At 31.4% G+C, this 16484-nt stretch overlaps 1 protein-coding gene across 1 annotated transcript in view; it reads right to left on the bottom strand.

Annotated features, from left to right (window-relative positions):
* PREX2 (phosphatidylinositol-3,4,5-trisphosphate dependent Rac exchange factor 2) overlaps positions 1-16484 on the bottom strand; it is a 411213-nt gene that overhangs the window by 221099 nt on the left and 173630 nt on the right. Inside the window, 3 exon segments of the mRNA XM_031946290.1 lie at positions 3935-3984; positions 4604-4707; positions 11506-11606. Of these exon segments, the coding sequence (XP_031802150.1) occupies positions 3935-3984; positions 4604-4707; positions 11506-11606 (255 nt within the window).

The raw sequence follows: 16484 nt of genomic DNA on the forward strand, positions 1-16484 counted from the left end.
AATATCCTTGCTTTCCAGTTCATCAAAACTTCTCAAGTCATATGATCTGCACCTTTATTCCACACACAGGTGTGGCCATTTTTTCATTTAAGTAATATAGTGGATAAAGTGCTGTACCTGGGATTAGGAAGATCTGAGTTCAAATCATATTTCACAAGTCATTTAATCTATTTGACTCAGTTTCCTCATCTTTAAAATGAGAACAATAATAGCAACTGCCTCCCAGGATTAAAATAAGGGAGGATAAAATAAGATAATGATAATAATGTGTCTAAAAAAACTTTCAAGTTACATAAATACAGTCTATTACTTTCCTTATTACTTATTATTATCATTATCTTTATTTCATCTCCACAAATATTACAACTCCCCAAATCATAACTCTAAAATTTCTCACTGATACCATATTTCATCCTTCCAGATCTCCTAGTTCTTCATACTTTCTACATTCAGTTTAGAGCTGTATCATGATTTTTAATCCCTTTTCTGACATCACAATGGTCCTTTCCAAATTTGACCTTTCAGTCAAACATTTACTTTCTTTGCCCTTATCTCCATATTACTCAACTTCCGTGATATTCTTCTCTGGGAGCAGGTTTCTTGGGGAGCTTCTAGGAGCAGCATTCGTTTCAGTTCAGTGTAATCATCCCAAATGCAGTCCAAATCCTTTATTGTTTCCTTCAAAATAGCGGTTTGCTTTCTTAGAGGCCTATCTCCCTCCTTGGTTCCAAGAGCTCTTGCTGCTAGTCCTTTGTCTCTTCCAGCTTCAGCCTCTAGCTACCTCCAAATCCAAAGCCTCCAGTCAACACAAAGTTGGAAAATGGAATGAATCTAGCACCGCCTCTGAGAGTGTGGGCTTGTGGGTTTCTGTCTTCCCTCTCTGCCCAATTTGTGAATCTCCTCAACTTGTGAATCTCCTTGACTGAATCCTGGCGCTAAATCTCCCGGAGTCCCCAGCAAGCATATAGGTAGAAGTTGGAATGAATCTGACTCTGCCTCCAAGAGAGTGGGCTTGTGGGCTTTTTCTGACTTGTGAATCTCCTGGACTCATGAATCTTCTTATATATGCTCTCTTAAAGGTGTGAACTCTAATAAGTACTAAGTACATAAGCATTGTCTCTATTAATTCCAGTGACTTAGCACCTTGTTTCAAGTTCTGTCCCATAACAAACTTGTTACAGAGTTGACTGTATTCAACAACAACAACAAAATTATATATCTAATTTCAACTAGGTCTTTATCCATTATACCAATTTTATTACTCTTTCCTGATCAACACTCTACTAATATCCCCAGTATGGCAGATCCCAACTGTTTCTTCTCTTCTCAAGCCATCTTTATAACTATCTCTTTCCACTCCATAACAGCAAAAGTGACATATATCACTGAAATAAACTGAAAATCATTTATTCTGAATTCCTTTCCCCCAACCCCATATTTTAAATCATTTCAATATCTTCCTATTATCTACTTTTTTCTTGTCTCAAAAAATAAGGCAATACCCAGTTCCTTTCCAATGCAGGTCCCTCTGTTTGTGCTCTTGATCCTATCTGTGCTTTTTTCCTCCAGGAATCTGAACTTTACAGCATCTTTTGCTCTATAACATTTAACTCCTTATACAATGACTTCTCCCCAGTTGCCTTCAAAAAGATCCAAATCTCTCCCAATCTTTAAAAAAATCTTTCAAGCTTCATTCTTTATCATTCTTCTTTTTCACAGCCAAACTGGCAGAAAAATAGTTATCTACATATCCTGCCTCCACTTTATCATTTGCTCTCTTTAACCCCAAATCCATTTCTTCCAATTTTATTATATCTATCCAGGGACCTCTTATCTTACCAGTCACTCAATTTCAAAACCTAGGACTCATTCTCAATTCTTGAATTTATTTATTTTGCATGCCCAGTCATTTTTAAACTCTCATCAATTCTACTCCTTTAGCCTCTAACACCTTTTGTTCTAATCATCCACTAGCCAATGACCACTCATCTAGATTACTGAAATAGTTTTATAATCATCCTATTTAAATAACATTTAAATTTCCTTGCTAAGTACCTACTTATCTGATAGAGTGATGAATTTAAATTCAGGAAAACTCATCTTCTTGAGTTCAAATCTAGCCTGCTACTTCCTAGCTGTATGGCTCTGGGGAAAGTCAGTTAACCTGGTTTTCCTCAGTTTTCTCATCTGGAAATGTGCTGAATGAAGAAGTAAAGATACCTTAGTATCTTTATCAAGGAAACTCAAAATGAAGTCACAAAGAGCTGGAGATGACTTAAAAAATGGCTCAACAATAAATCACTGTATATGTATTTCACATATAATCTATATTTATTTAAATAGTATATTATAATCACTATTGTAATGAATGATGACTGTTTCATTGTTGTATTTGTATCCCAAGCTTCAGCATAGTGCCTGGCACAGAGCAGGTGCTTAATAAATGCTTACTGACTGAACATTCCTTTTCTTAATATTGGAGTTATATTTGCCTATTTATATATTTTCCCTACCATGTTTCACAGCTGAGTTAGTAGTGTCTCTAATTCCCCCCCAAATATGTGAATATTCAGAAGAGAATAAACTAATAGGAGGTAAAATTAGATCATTATCTGTGAAGTGATTCTAATTTGATAAAAGTATAGAATTAGTCTAAATGGCTTTAGAAATCATCCAATCTTATTTCTTCATTTTCCAATTGTGGAAAAAGAGATCCAATAGACTATGTGATTTGCTCAACATAAAAAATTCTTTAAATATAACAACCAAAACTCAAGCCCAGGATTTCTGAATACAAATCCTGTATTCTTGTGCACTCTATCAAAACTAAGATTTTAAAGTGATAATCCTCTAACTAAATAAAGAATTTCTATAAAGAAATAAACATGGAAAAAACTTTTACACATGTTAAATAGAGAAGTAAAATATATAATCCTTTAACTTCATTTTAGACAATGATTTCCATTTCAACTGATGGGCAGGTCAAGAAGCATTGAATAAATTCCATTCTGTACAAAGTGCTAAATTGTTATAGTAAAAGTTATTTTTAATTTTATATAGGTTGCAGTAATTTTTCTTTAGTGGCTAATGGAGATCATTCTTGGGAGACGTGGTTGTTCTTTATGATTAAGAAAAGAGAAAGATCAATTTGGATAGAAATAGTGCTCAGGAAGATTAGCAGAATTTTCACTACCTGCCAGTGATAATTCTCAGATCTATCACAGTTATTGCTTTATGAATGTAAATCCCTAAGATTTGTATTCTAGGGAAGCAGCAGTTTGTTTTTATCATTAAGGATTTGTTTAATACTTTTCAATGATCCATGAATGATGCACTGCATCACAACCCCAAACTTCAATGAATAGACTGACCTAAACTAGCTGTCCTGGTCTAGAATAATTACCATTAAAATTTTTGTTCAATTGGATTTCTTTCATCCTGTTTATCTATAAAGCTTCAATGACTTAAAGATGTGAAGAGGTACCAAGAAATAGAATCTAGAGGCCCAGTTCTTTTTATCTTAGTACTATTTCTCTGAAATTATCTCTAATTTATCTTTTATCTATCTCTTTTGTATATAATATCTTGCATGTTGTCTTCTCCAGTAGATTATGAGCAAATTAAGAGCAGGGAATATTTTTTTCATTTTTCTGTGCATTCCTAACACTTAAAACACTACCTGACACATAGTAGGAACTTAATTATCATAACTTGTTGACTTGTCATAACTTGAAAAAAAGAAAAGAATCTAAACATTATATAGAAATTAAATCAGCCCTAGAGCAGTTAAAAGTTAACTATATTAGAACAGATATTTATTCTAAACTCTTTTACTTGTAATCCTTTACCATTTAAAAATGAAAATTTCTAAATGAATAATGTTTTTAGAATACACAATATAAATATTTCCGAGAATTTAGTAATTTGGTCTCACCTTATCACTGGAGTAAACAGACTGTGAAGGCGGCAATATAATCTTACACCCTGCATAAAATAAAGATATTTCAGGTCTAGTAAGAGCACTCCAAGAATATAACAATAACAAATTATCTTATTATTTAAATAGTGGCACAAACTTCAAACAATTGGAAGTAATAATTAAAGAATATTACTTAAATTTCAAAATAAAATTAGAAAAATTTAAATTGTATTATGAATATATTTGTATATGACAAAAGATTTCAAACATTTTCCTAAAATAGAAATGTTTTATGGAAATAGAAAAATTAACTATGCTAAATGAATTCATAGCTTTAAACATAGTCAATAAAGCACTGATTGTTAATCTCATTTTAAACATGCACATCTATATTCTGAATAAAAAATTTCTGAAGGGAATCACTGGCATTTATAGTGTTCCAAAGTCTTTGTACTATTGCTGATTTGTACCTATCTATATCTTAATTTGTATGTAGATATGTATACATATTGCATTCCAAAAATTAGAAGAATGAAAAATGTTTATTCTTATATGCCATTTAGGAATTTGTCATATTAGAAGAATTTCTCAGATTTTTCAGGCTCTCAAAAAGCTATATGCTCTGGTAAAGATCACAACAGGCAAATCCATGATTAACGCAAGATGATTGGGAGAGTTTATTACCTTGGAAATCACATCTTGCATTTCATTTCTTGGATAAAATGTCCCATCATCATAGCGAAATCTATATAGCATCTGTTCTGGTTTGAATTGATGTTTATCAGTAACTGAGAACAACAACAACAAATGCATTAATATTCTGAATTGGTAATAAAAGCCTTACACTTTTAAAAAAGACTTAGACCTTAAACCCCATATGAATTTAATTATAAAGTATATCCATAAGTTCAAAACTTCTAATTTAATAAAACACATTTCAACTTTAAGCTAAATAATAAGAATAAGAAAAATAATTGGTTATCAGTTTCATGAATTTTTAAATTTAAGGTTGATTTGAAATCACTTTATAAATTAGTAGCAGATGCTTTCTAAAATTATTCTAATACATAAAATGATAAAATCCATTGATTTTTAAAAATATGTTTAGAACTCAATAAATGACTAGCTGCTTCTTACATCCAAAGAAGAATTTAAATGTTCATTCACCTATCAGGGTGCACCCACTCAACTCAGTCATTTAGTCACAACTTCCAACAAACCTCTAGCTTACTTTAAAACCTGAATAATACTACAAAATATTCTTGTTTCATACATTCCAAAACTTAACAGTTCTAACTATGATTTTTTTTTAATCTCTAGGCTAAACACCTCATATTTTAGCATAAATCCATTTTCTTGGCCTGCCTTCAATAAAAAACTACAGACAGTTGATCTCTAACTTCAATATATCTATCTTCATGTGCATAATTGCAGAAAACTACTAAACTGCCACCCAGCTTTCTCTTCTCTAGGCTGCATAATTCCATTATAACCTATCTCATAAAGTGATTACTGGTCTTAAAAGAAAAATAATACTTTAAATTAAAACTAAAATGACTTATATTTAAATAATTGGGGGGGGGGTAACACTTACACAATCAATCATTTAATTCAATGAGCTCTAGTTCTTGCCTAAATGGAAGATAGGGTCTTTGGTTACTTGCCTGAAATGTCAGAAAGAAAGAAAGTTATCTGAACCACTAAGGAACATGAGTTCCATATGGGTACACTTGGCTGAGGTGGATCAAACTCCAAAGATGGGTTTAATACAAATAAATTTCTAAAGATTTATCTATTTCCCCCAAGTAATTTTCATTACTCAAATGCATATAAATGAGAGAGGAATGTTTAACTGGTAGACTCCCATGGACTTCTGGCACTTCCTCCATGGACAAAAATAAAAGGATTCCAGAAGGCAGAAAAATATAAAAGAGAAAAAAATCCAAAGAAATTTTTTGAGTTTCCATGCCATTTTTCAAGGTCAGTTATTTTATTTTTTCCAACTATTTTTCCTATTTTCATAAGGTATTTAAAATGCTACCATAAAACTCTGTCAAAATGCCAAGATATTTTGAGATCAAGTAACTGGCCCTCTGTACAACCATGTAGTTACTTTGAGTCTCTTCTGAGGAGTAGGCCATAAGTTCCAAGAAGACCTTCCATGTTTTCCCCTTGGCTTAAGCAGTACTTGGCAATCTTTACCCAGTACAAAAGTCTGAATACAGAATCATTTTCACCTTTACTCACCTCCTTTCTATTTTGCTGCCATACATAATATAGTAGCAAAGTACCTAGTTAATTAATTGGGAGATTCTCATGTCATTCTGATGTGAAAAATGTTTTCATTTTCTCAGTACTGCCACTAACTCAACAATGCAACCCTATCACTAAGTTTCTGGGTTCCCATGTAATGAGTTGAAGCATTTGTGCTCAGAACATGTTGAACAAAGTAAGAAGAAAGAAACCAACTCTTTCTAAATACCACAGAAAGAGCATATGAGCTCAAGGAAACAATGTCCACTGTACTAAGTCTTGCTTCTGGTGAAGTTCTCAGCAATATTTGCAATGTGAATTATAACAATAATAGCCAACTTTTCTTGCTCACTCTCTCTAAAACAGATGATTCATTCAACTTTATTTTAAGAATTCTATTTTCACTAAAACACAGCTGGGACCACATACTAATGAAAGTAGCATGTCTGGCTTATGTTTCTATATGCTAATGTAATTATTCTTTTATTGTGAAACCATATAATGTCTTTTTTAACTCTGTATGGGAATTAGTGGATTTTGTGAGAAAATTTAAATATCTGAAGGTAATTCTTCAGCAAAAAAAACCTTTCTATGGGCAAAAAAAATTTTTTTCCAACATAAATTTCATCTGACAATCTTCAGCATTCAATCTGAAATTCTGAGTGGTGATTCCCATAAAAGGATAGTACACCATAGTGAAATTAAACTATGAAAGAAAAAAAAATTTAGTAACACTAAGTATTACAGCACAAATTAACTCCTATTATGACAATTATAGTCATTACTTAAAAGTTTCAACTCCCCAAAAGCAATTTTAAATTATCATTGCAGCTAATTTTGGGAAAATGCATTGTGTTCATATTTCAATATAATTCACTTCAATCAATATCAACAAATATTTACTTAGTATCATAAGTCAATATGGAGGATAAAAAGATGAGTAGGATATAGTTCCTTCATTCAAATAACTTTAAATCTAGTGTGGAAGGGATAAGGAAGAAGAAAACATAGATCCACAAATAGTTTAAAGTATGATACATTAAGAACCATAAAAATAAAATATTATATGATTGTAAAGGGAAAAAATCAATAGTATCTTGTAGAAGGTGATCCCTTAATATGCATTTGTTTAATTGAATTTAATTGAATCAGGCTGAGGATATCAGGTTGTATGGTAGCAGTAGTATATAACTAAGTAAGTTCAGTTACAATTTGAATGTATTGAATCCCACATGCAGTAGGGACTTAATTTTGTAGGATATGAAGAAAAATTAAAACTATGAGCAAAGAATTCAATGTTATATAGAAAGGATTAAAGAAAGTAGAGACTTGAGTTACTTGTAATTTACTTGAATGCTATTTAAATGGTCCCAGTGAAAGATTATGAGAATTTAAATTATTCTGATAACATAGAAATAGAAATATAAGAACAGATGTAAGAAATAGCATCAATATGACTTCACATGTGTATATAGTAGTTAAGAGGAAAGAGTTATAAAGCTTGAGTCCAGCTTTTTCAGCCTGGGATAACTACCAAGATGCTGATTCTATTAGAAAAAAAAAAGGAATTAAGTAGGTAGAACTCATTTGGGGAATAAAATAATGAATTTTGCTTTAGAAACATTGAATTTCAGAATAATCAGATTAAGTAATTCACTGTTGGAAATATAAAATTAGACTTTAGAATGGAATTCAGATTGGACACATAAATTTGGGAAATCTATTAATAGTGATCTATTCAGTGATCACTTAAGTCATACAAATTTCAGAGGGAGAATATATGCAGAGATGGGAGGTGGGGTGGGAAGAAGGGGATAAGATTGAAGACAGAACCATGGACAGTGCCCATGTTGAAGGAAAGGAAAGAAGAGAAGTCAATGGAGGAAAACAAGGAAATAAAAGAGCATCAATATGAGAATAAAGATAATTCAAAATGTGAATTGAAAAGAGAGAAAGAACTTTAAGAAAGGGTGAGGTGATCAGAAGCTGCAGAAAAGCTGAAATGGAAAAAAAATAAAATTGTTGATTTGTGAACTAGCAAGTCACTGGTAAACTTTAAGAGAACTTTTCAGTCATGAAAAAGTTTCAGTCCTGTTGTTGGGACAGAAATCCCATTACAAAGGACAGATTAGTGAATAATTAGATATAAAATAAAGGCAATGGATTACCATTGATCCTGATTTCTGATGTTCTCTAGCAGAACGAGAATATTATAGTCAGTCTTTTTATTTTACCAATAGAATGTCTTGGTTTATTAGATCTAATAAACATACACATGGACATAAACACATATGCAATCATGCATATGCCTAGATCTCTCTTTGATGGAAAGACATATATTAATTAGAAACATAGTATTGAGATCTCTACCAATTATTGGGGAAATTTTTAATCCCAATCCAAACGTGTTCATCAATCTGATAATTAACTTAAATGGTTATTTTAAATATTATTAATCACAATTCATTCACAAACTATGTATTTGGAAAGTAATAATATTATTTCTAACTGCATCCTAGATAGTATAGAATATTTTATATTTTCAGAATCCTATTGGAATTGGAATACTTGGGCCATGAACTCTATTTCAAAACCTTTCACCATTCATGAAGTTATAACAGTTTACCCAGCAAATTCCCTGTGTAAAAAAAAAAAATCACCATCATCCCAAAGATCAACTCAGACAGATCCTTACCCCCTACTTTGAATCTTAATACTCTTCTTTATGTTTCTCCTAAATAACTGTGTTCTTCTCATTAGTCTAAAGTTATAGAACATGTCATTTTGAAAGGAGTTAGGGAAGAGAGGAAATTAATTGATGTTCTTTATGGCTATAATACATGGATCAGAAAAGTACAAACCACCTTTCAATAAGTATATAGCACTCTAAAGAAAAGATTTTTTTAGACTAAGAAGGTCTAAAACTATAGACAGGACAGGCAGAATACATTGAAGATGAAAGATAAAATATTGGTAAAATTGCAGAGAAGGAGGAAATGGAATTAAAAGCTAAGATGAAAACATTGATTCTAACAAGGAATGTTTTTTTCATCTTCTTTAGAAGAGAGCTCATCAATGATTTTTTAAAGGTCCTTTATACATCAAAATACTTATAGCAACACTTTTTGTGGTAACAAAGAACTGAGGAGGGGAAGAATGCATATCCCTAAGGAGTAGCCAAACAAGTGGTATGTCCTGCAAGAAATATCAAATATTACAAGGACGCAGGTTATTGAAAATCTTATATGAATTAATACACAGTAAGATAAGCAGAGCCAAGAAAATAATATGTGCAACTACAACAATGTAAACATAGAGCCACCACAAAATAATTAAAAACAAATGTTGGAAAATCATGAAAAGCAAGCTTGGCCCCTAAAAGTCACTCACTCCCTTTCCATTGTATAGATGAGGAGACCCATAGATATGGAATATTTTATATATTGTCAGATTTTTTTCCAATGCATTAATTGTTTTGGATGACTTTTTCCCTTTCTTCTTTTATTTCTTTTTTTAAAAATATTTTTTATGGAATGGCTCTCTGGGAGAGGAGAAAAAGATTTGAGAAATTTTAGGCAATGTAAAAACAAACAATATCAATACAAATTTTTTAAAATAAAAGTTCCTTGAAGGAGAAAAACTGACTCACTTTCATCTTTGAATCCCCTATACTTGGTACAGTATCATTTCTGCTTGTTTAATGATTTAATGATTCGAACAGAAGTAGAGAAAGAATGTAATGATACAAAATATTGGTGCTGAAGAAAAAAAAATGCAAGGAAACTGCCTTCATGTTTGATGACCCACAATAAATTTGTTCATAGAAAAGGAGGAGCTGTTTTTCAAGGGGTGTCTAAGAGCCTACAAGTAAGAAATCAAGGCTTTCATTAAAATAAGATTGAAATGTAAAGACTGAAATGAAAGGTCAACAAGATTTAACTAAAGGGATTGTGAAATCTGAGTGCCAAGTTGATGTTTGGTGGAGAAGGAGAACTTAAAAATCTATCTTTGACATGAAACCAGAAACTCACTTTCAACAAACATTCTTTACTCTAACCAATCCATAATTTGCTTACTGTTAAATATTATTTTACCTTTATCATGCAAATAAAATATTCAATAATTATAGAAAGAATTTCAAAGAATTTCAAAACTGTGACCTCCAAGATTAAGTAGCTACATTATATCTAAATAAGAAATTCTGCTATAGTATAATTGACAAGAAGTTGACCAGGAATTGCTTGAAAAATTCTACTAAGAAAGAACCTGTTACTTCCTGGTCTCACATATTCCTTTTTGGCATAATATTAATTTGGAATAGTATTTCCTTATATAAAGCCTACATATGCCTTGATGAAATCTCTACCCATTGTTCCAAATTCTTCCCTGCTAGTCCTCAATTTAAAAAAAAAAAATAGCTTTTATAATCTAGTTGTTTTCCTACAATGATTTCTAAATCATTAAATTTTGAACAGATTTCAATTAATCATGAGTTTCACAAAGTCCAATTCAAGATAGATTTGCAGAAATCCCTTCAATCTATAAGATTGATTTTGTTTCCATGTTCTAAGGAAAACCTGATTATAACATACAAAATATTACTCATTTTTGGAGTCAATCGTTCCATTTTGCAGTAGAAGTATGCAAATTTTATAATGGTCTGGAATGAAAGGCCTGACAGCTGGTGATTTTATACTTAGCAAGAAGAAATAAATACCAAAACTCATAGATCAGACTAGAGATAGTAACAGAACATAATTACAGGCAGGGACACTTGCCAATACTTTTTTGGTATGGTATTAATGACCTATTGGAGAAAATTCAAAATCTATTGAACAGAAAAAATAATATTACTGTAATCAGGTCAATGTTTTTACTTATTCTGGATTCCATTTTACTACAAAAAACTTCTTAAAATCTCATGAGTAAAATAACATGTAAGAAGATTTTTAAAAATAAAAGAATTACCTGGAGAATGGAATAAAGAAATAACTCAATCTGGTTAATATGATTTCGAATTTTTCTAGATATTTCTTTAAATAGAAAGAGGAAATAAAAATTTGAAAATCAAGTTATTCTAACATATTTATACTTAAATATCCTATGTGCTGACAACTTGATATTTATATTTCATTGTACACATTACCTTGCTTATCTCTTCTTAAATTATTTAAATATTTTAAAACCATAAAATATGAGATTACCATAAATATTTACATACATTATAAACACAAATACAAAAGAATTGAGATTAACTACACATAATAGAGATAACCTTGGAAGTACACCTTAATGAAAAACTTCAACAAAATATCATTTTAAAATATATTTACCATGGTGAATAATTCCATTTTCTAATAGTGCTTGTCCCAAATGAACTCCTTCTTCAGGTTTATGAATCTCACCAATCTCCAACAACCAGGATACAAATTCACTATGATGGAAAAGCAATGAGGAAACAAACAAACAAAAAAAAAAACATTCAATAGGTAGGTTTATTCTCCTATTTTATTGTGCATTCACAAGCACTTAAAAGGCAATCTTCATAATTTAGATGAATGCTTCAAAATATTCTTTTATCAAATCTGTTTATTGCTGCTAAATGTCCTTTTAAATCTAAGTCTATTTTACATTATCAGGTCTATGCTGATATATCACAAATTAATGTTTAACAATTTTTATTGAATTCAAGATCATAAGTAAATAGAAAAAAACTAAAAAGTGGAGAGCAATTTATTATAATTCAAAAATAGGCAAATATCGTGTACCCCGTTCTTATGTTATACACTACAATGAACTCCACCTAGATGAGAGACAAAAATCTGTGATAATAAAAATAAAGAATACACAATAAAGAATTTATAAGATAATTTTTGATTCAAAAGTAACATTAAGTATCAGGGATATCAAAGACATCTAGATGGCACTGTGTTTGTTTGATACAACACCAGCCTTGGAGTCAGGAATCAAATCCAAACTGACACACTTAATACTTCCTAGCTGTGTGACCCTAGACAAGTCACTTAATCCCAATTGCCTCACTAAAAAATGTGTTAGGAATATTATATGTGTCGTTTTACTACATTAAGATTCAATTTACAGACTTCTGGGGGTGGAGCCAAGATGACAGAGAGAAACACACATTTCTTTCTGACCTTCTCTTACAATCTTTAGACTTAGCAAATCCAAGTCTCTGAATTAGCTCTGGATGGGCAGAACCCATAAATACTGGAGGGTGCAACAAATCATCAGCAGAAGAGAATTCTGAAGATTGCCTGAAAAGGTCTGTTTCAATCAGAAATGGGAAGGAGAAAGCCAAGTGCAAGCTGCTGAGCACAAAAGCCAGTGCAGAGTCTGGGGCAGTACAGACTCTGCAGCCAGTGTGGACTCTGCCCAGTGGTGGGGACTCTGCATGGAGGAAAATCTACAGGAAATCTACAGCAGTGTTGGCCACTCTGCCCTGGCTGCAAGCCAGTAGATCAGCAGAGAAGTTATAAAACATCCAACACAAACACAAAAGATCAATAGTGAACCCCAAAATGCCAGAATCTCATGGGACCTGGTTACACCCACCCAGCACCCAGAGTGAATTAGCACTGACCCAGCACAGGCATGGCTGCTTATAGAAAAAGCCACTGCTTGTGGAGGAAGCTTAGAAAACTTCCCCTACCCTAAAAGCAGACCTTACCTTTAAAAAAAAAATAAGTAAAAAAGTAAAGAAGACTCTGCTGATAGACAACTTTTATAGTGAAAGAGAAGAAAAGATTTCAAACCCTGAGAAGAATAAAGGTGGATTGTCTCCAGATGAAGCCCCAAAAGGTGATATAACCTACTCCCCATCACACAAGGCTCTTCTAGAAGAAATTAAAAAGGCGTTTAAGAGAGAGCTAGAAAAAAAAAATGGGGAAAGGAAATGAAAACTTTGCAAGAGAGTTGGGGAAAGGCATATAACTCATTAAAAGATAGATTTGATAAAAATGGGGGAAAAAAGCAACTCCCAGAAAAAGAGAATTTGTGAAATATAAAAAGAAAATAATTCCTTAAAAAACAGAATTTGTGAAATGGAAAAAAATTCCATGGAACAAAAGAACTCATTTAAAAATTCAATTGGACAAATACAAAAAGAAGTTTAAAAAAGTAAATGAAGAAAACAATTCACTAAAATTCTGAACTGAACAAATGGAATTGAATGACTCAATGAGACAAGAAGAATCAGTGAAGCAAAATTTTAAAAAATGAAAAAAATGGAAAAAAAAGTAAAATATCTAATTGGGAAAAAACCAACCTGGAAAATTGATCTAGGAGAGACAATGTAAGGATTATTGGACTCCCTGAAATACATGATGAAAAAAAGAGCCTAGACATTATCTTCTTACACACTATCTTTCAGGATATCATCAAAGAGAACTGCCCGGATATCATGGAATTAGAAGGTAAAATGACCATTGAAAAAATTCACTGAGCACCTCCTAGAAGAGACCCCAAAATAAAAATCCCAAGCATATTAAAAAAACAAGTTCCTCAGTGGAACTCACAATTACCCAATAGAAAGAGAGAACACCAGGAGGTTGGGGCATGCCCTTGTCTGGCAGGCTAAAATCCTGAAAGGGATTTAGTACCCTAAAAGAGTTAGTTAGCTGTAAGTAGGAGAAATGAGGTTGAAAAGCATAATGGAGTTAAGAGAGATACCACATGGCAAGAAGGAATGGGGAAGTGGAAGAAGAAAGACACCACAAGGTAGACTGACCCAAAGGAAGGCAGCAGCCATAGGATGGTCCATAAGTAGATTTTATAGGAATAATTTAGCCTCAGGGACATGACTGGAATTTCTGACAGGGGATGGCAAAGTAAGATCGCTTAAGACTTCTAAAAAGAGTGGCTCTCAGGGGGTTGACCTTACTTGGATTTCAGACTGGACAACCTCCCCAGAAAGTGTGACTACAGAACTAAACTGATCTCTATCCATTTACCTTACCTTTTAAAATAAGAAAACCAAATGAACAATATTAGAAATGAAAAGAGTGAATTTGCCACCAAAGAAGATAAAATTAAAGCTATCATTAGGTTTTATTTTGCCCAAGTATTTGCAAATAAACCTGACAATCTAAATGTGATAATTATTTGCAAAAAATATAAATAACCCAAATTAAGAGAAGAGGAAATAGAAAATCTAAATAACCCTATTTTAGAAAAAGAAATTGATTGAAGTATCACTGATTTCTTAAAAAACAGTCCCTAGGACTAGATGGATTGATAAGTGAATTCTACTAAATATTTAAAGAATAATTAATCCCAATACAATATGAACTACTTGAAAAAAAGAGAAAAAGAAGGAGCCCTGCCAAATTCCTTTAAAAAACAAAAACAAAAACAAAAAAAAAAAACAGGGTTTTGATACCTTAAACAAGGAACACAAAAACAGAGAATAAAAGCTATAGAACAATTTCACTAATACATACTGAAACAGGGAGATTATGGTAATATGTCTTCAAGATCATAAACTATGACCAGGTGGGATTTATATCAAAAATGCAAAACTGATTCAATATGAGCGACACATCTCAGAATAATTGACCACATCCATAACAAAAAAAAAAAAAAATCCCACATATGATTATATCAATAGATGCAAAAAAAGCTTTTGACAAACACAATACCTATTCATATTAAAAACACTAGAAAATGGAAATCAATGAAGCCTCTTCTTTAAAAGATAGAGTCTATCTAAAAACAAGAGCAATAATCATCTGTAATGGGGGATAAGGTGAATCATAGATGTCTATTATCACCACTATTGTTCAAAATAGCTATAGTAATTAAAATAAATTGAAGAAATAAAAAAGTTAGGAAATAAAACTATCATTCTTTGCAAATGAAATGATGATATATTTAAAGAACACAAAGGAATCAACTAAAAATCAAATTGGAAAAATTAACAATTTTAGCATAATTGCATGATATAAAATAATCCCACATAATTCATTTACATTTTTACATATTATCAATAAAATACAGCAGAACCATATAGACAGAAAAATTTATTTTAAAATAACTGCATACATAAAATACTTGGAAATCTATCTATTAAGACAAACACATAGACATATAAAAACAATTATAAAACTTTTCAAATAAATAAAAACATCTAAAAAATAGGAGAAATATTTATTATTCATGGATAGGCCAAATCAATATAATAAAATAACAATTCTACCTCAATTAAATTACTTATTCATTCATATCAAATAATTATTTTATTGAATTAGAAAAATAATAATAAAATTCATCTGAAATAACAAAAGATTAAGAAAATCTAAAGAATCAGTAAAAAAAATTTAGAAGTAAAGTGGCCTAGCTTTACAAAATTTCAAATTATACTACAAAGTGGTAATCATCAAAACATTCCTGTAGTACCTAAGAAATAGAGTGGTGGGTCCAAGAAATCAATTAGCAGCTCAAGACACAATAGTAAATGACCATAGCATTCTATCATTGATAAATCTAAAGACCCAATCTTTGGGGACAAGAACTCACATTTGACAAAAATTACTAGAAAAACTGGAAAGCAAAATTTGGCAGAAACTAGGCATAAACTAGTATCTCATCAACAAAACCAATGCAGCTAAAATCAGAAGAAAAGCAAGGAAGTGGGGAAAATTTGTAGCAAATTCTCTGAGCAAATGAGGGAGACCTCACTTTTCACATATGTGAACAAACATTTGTAGATATATATACATACATCACATATATACATATATATATAAGTATTAAGTATAAATATAAAATATTTATACTTAAATATCCTATGTGCTGACAACTTGATATTTATATTTCATTGTACACATATATATATGAATGAAACTGAGGTAATTCCCAATTGATAAATAGTTTAAGCTGTTTTCAGACAAAGAAATCAGCTTTCAATAGTCATATGAAAAATGGTCTAAATTACTATTAGTTAGGATAAATGCAAATTAAAATAACTTAGAGTACCTCCTCACATCTATCAACTTGGCTAATATTACAAAAAAGGAAAATGATAAATGCTAGAAGGGATATGGAAAAATTGGAGTACTAATGCACCATTGGTGGGGTTGTGAACAGTTCTAAACATTCCGGAGAATCATTCAAAATTACGCCCCAAACTCTGCTTTCCATTTGACCCAGCAACACCAATACTGCATCCAGATCCCAAAGAGAAGAAAAGCTAAAGGGACCAATATGCACAAAATCACAATTCTTTTTTGTGGTGGCAAAAAATGGAAAATAAGAGGATTCCCATCAGTTGTGGAATGGCTGAATGAGTTGTAGT

Source organism: Sarcophilus harrisii, chromosome 1 (assembly GCF_902635505.1).
Source record: "Sarcophilus harrisii chromosome 1, mSarHar1.11, whole genome shotgun sequence".
NCBI lineage: Eukaryota > Metazoa > Chordata > Mammalia > Dasyuromorphia > Dasyuridae > Sarcophilus > Sarcophilus harrisii.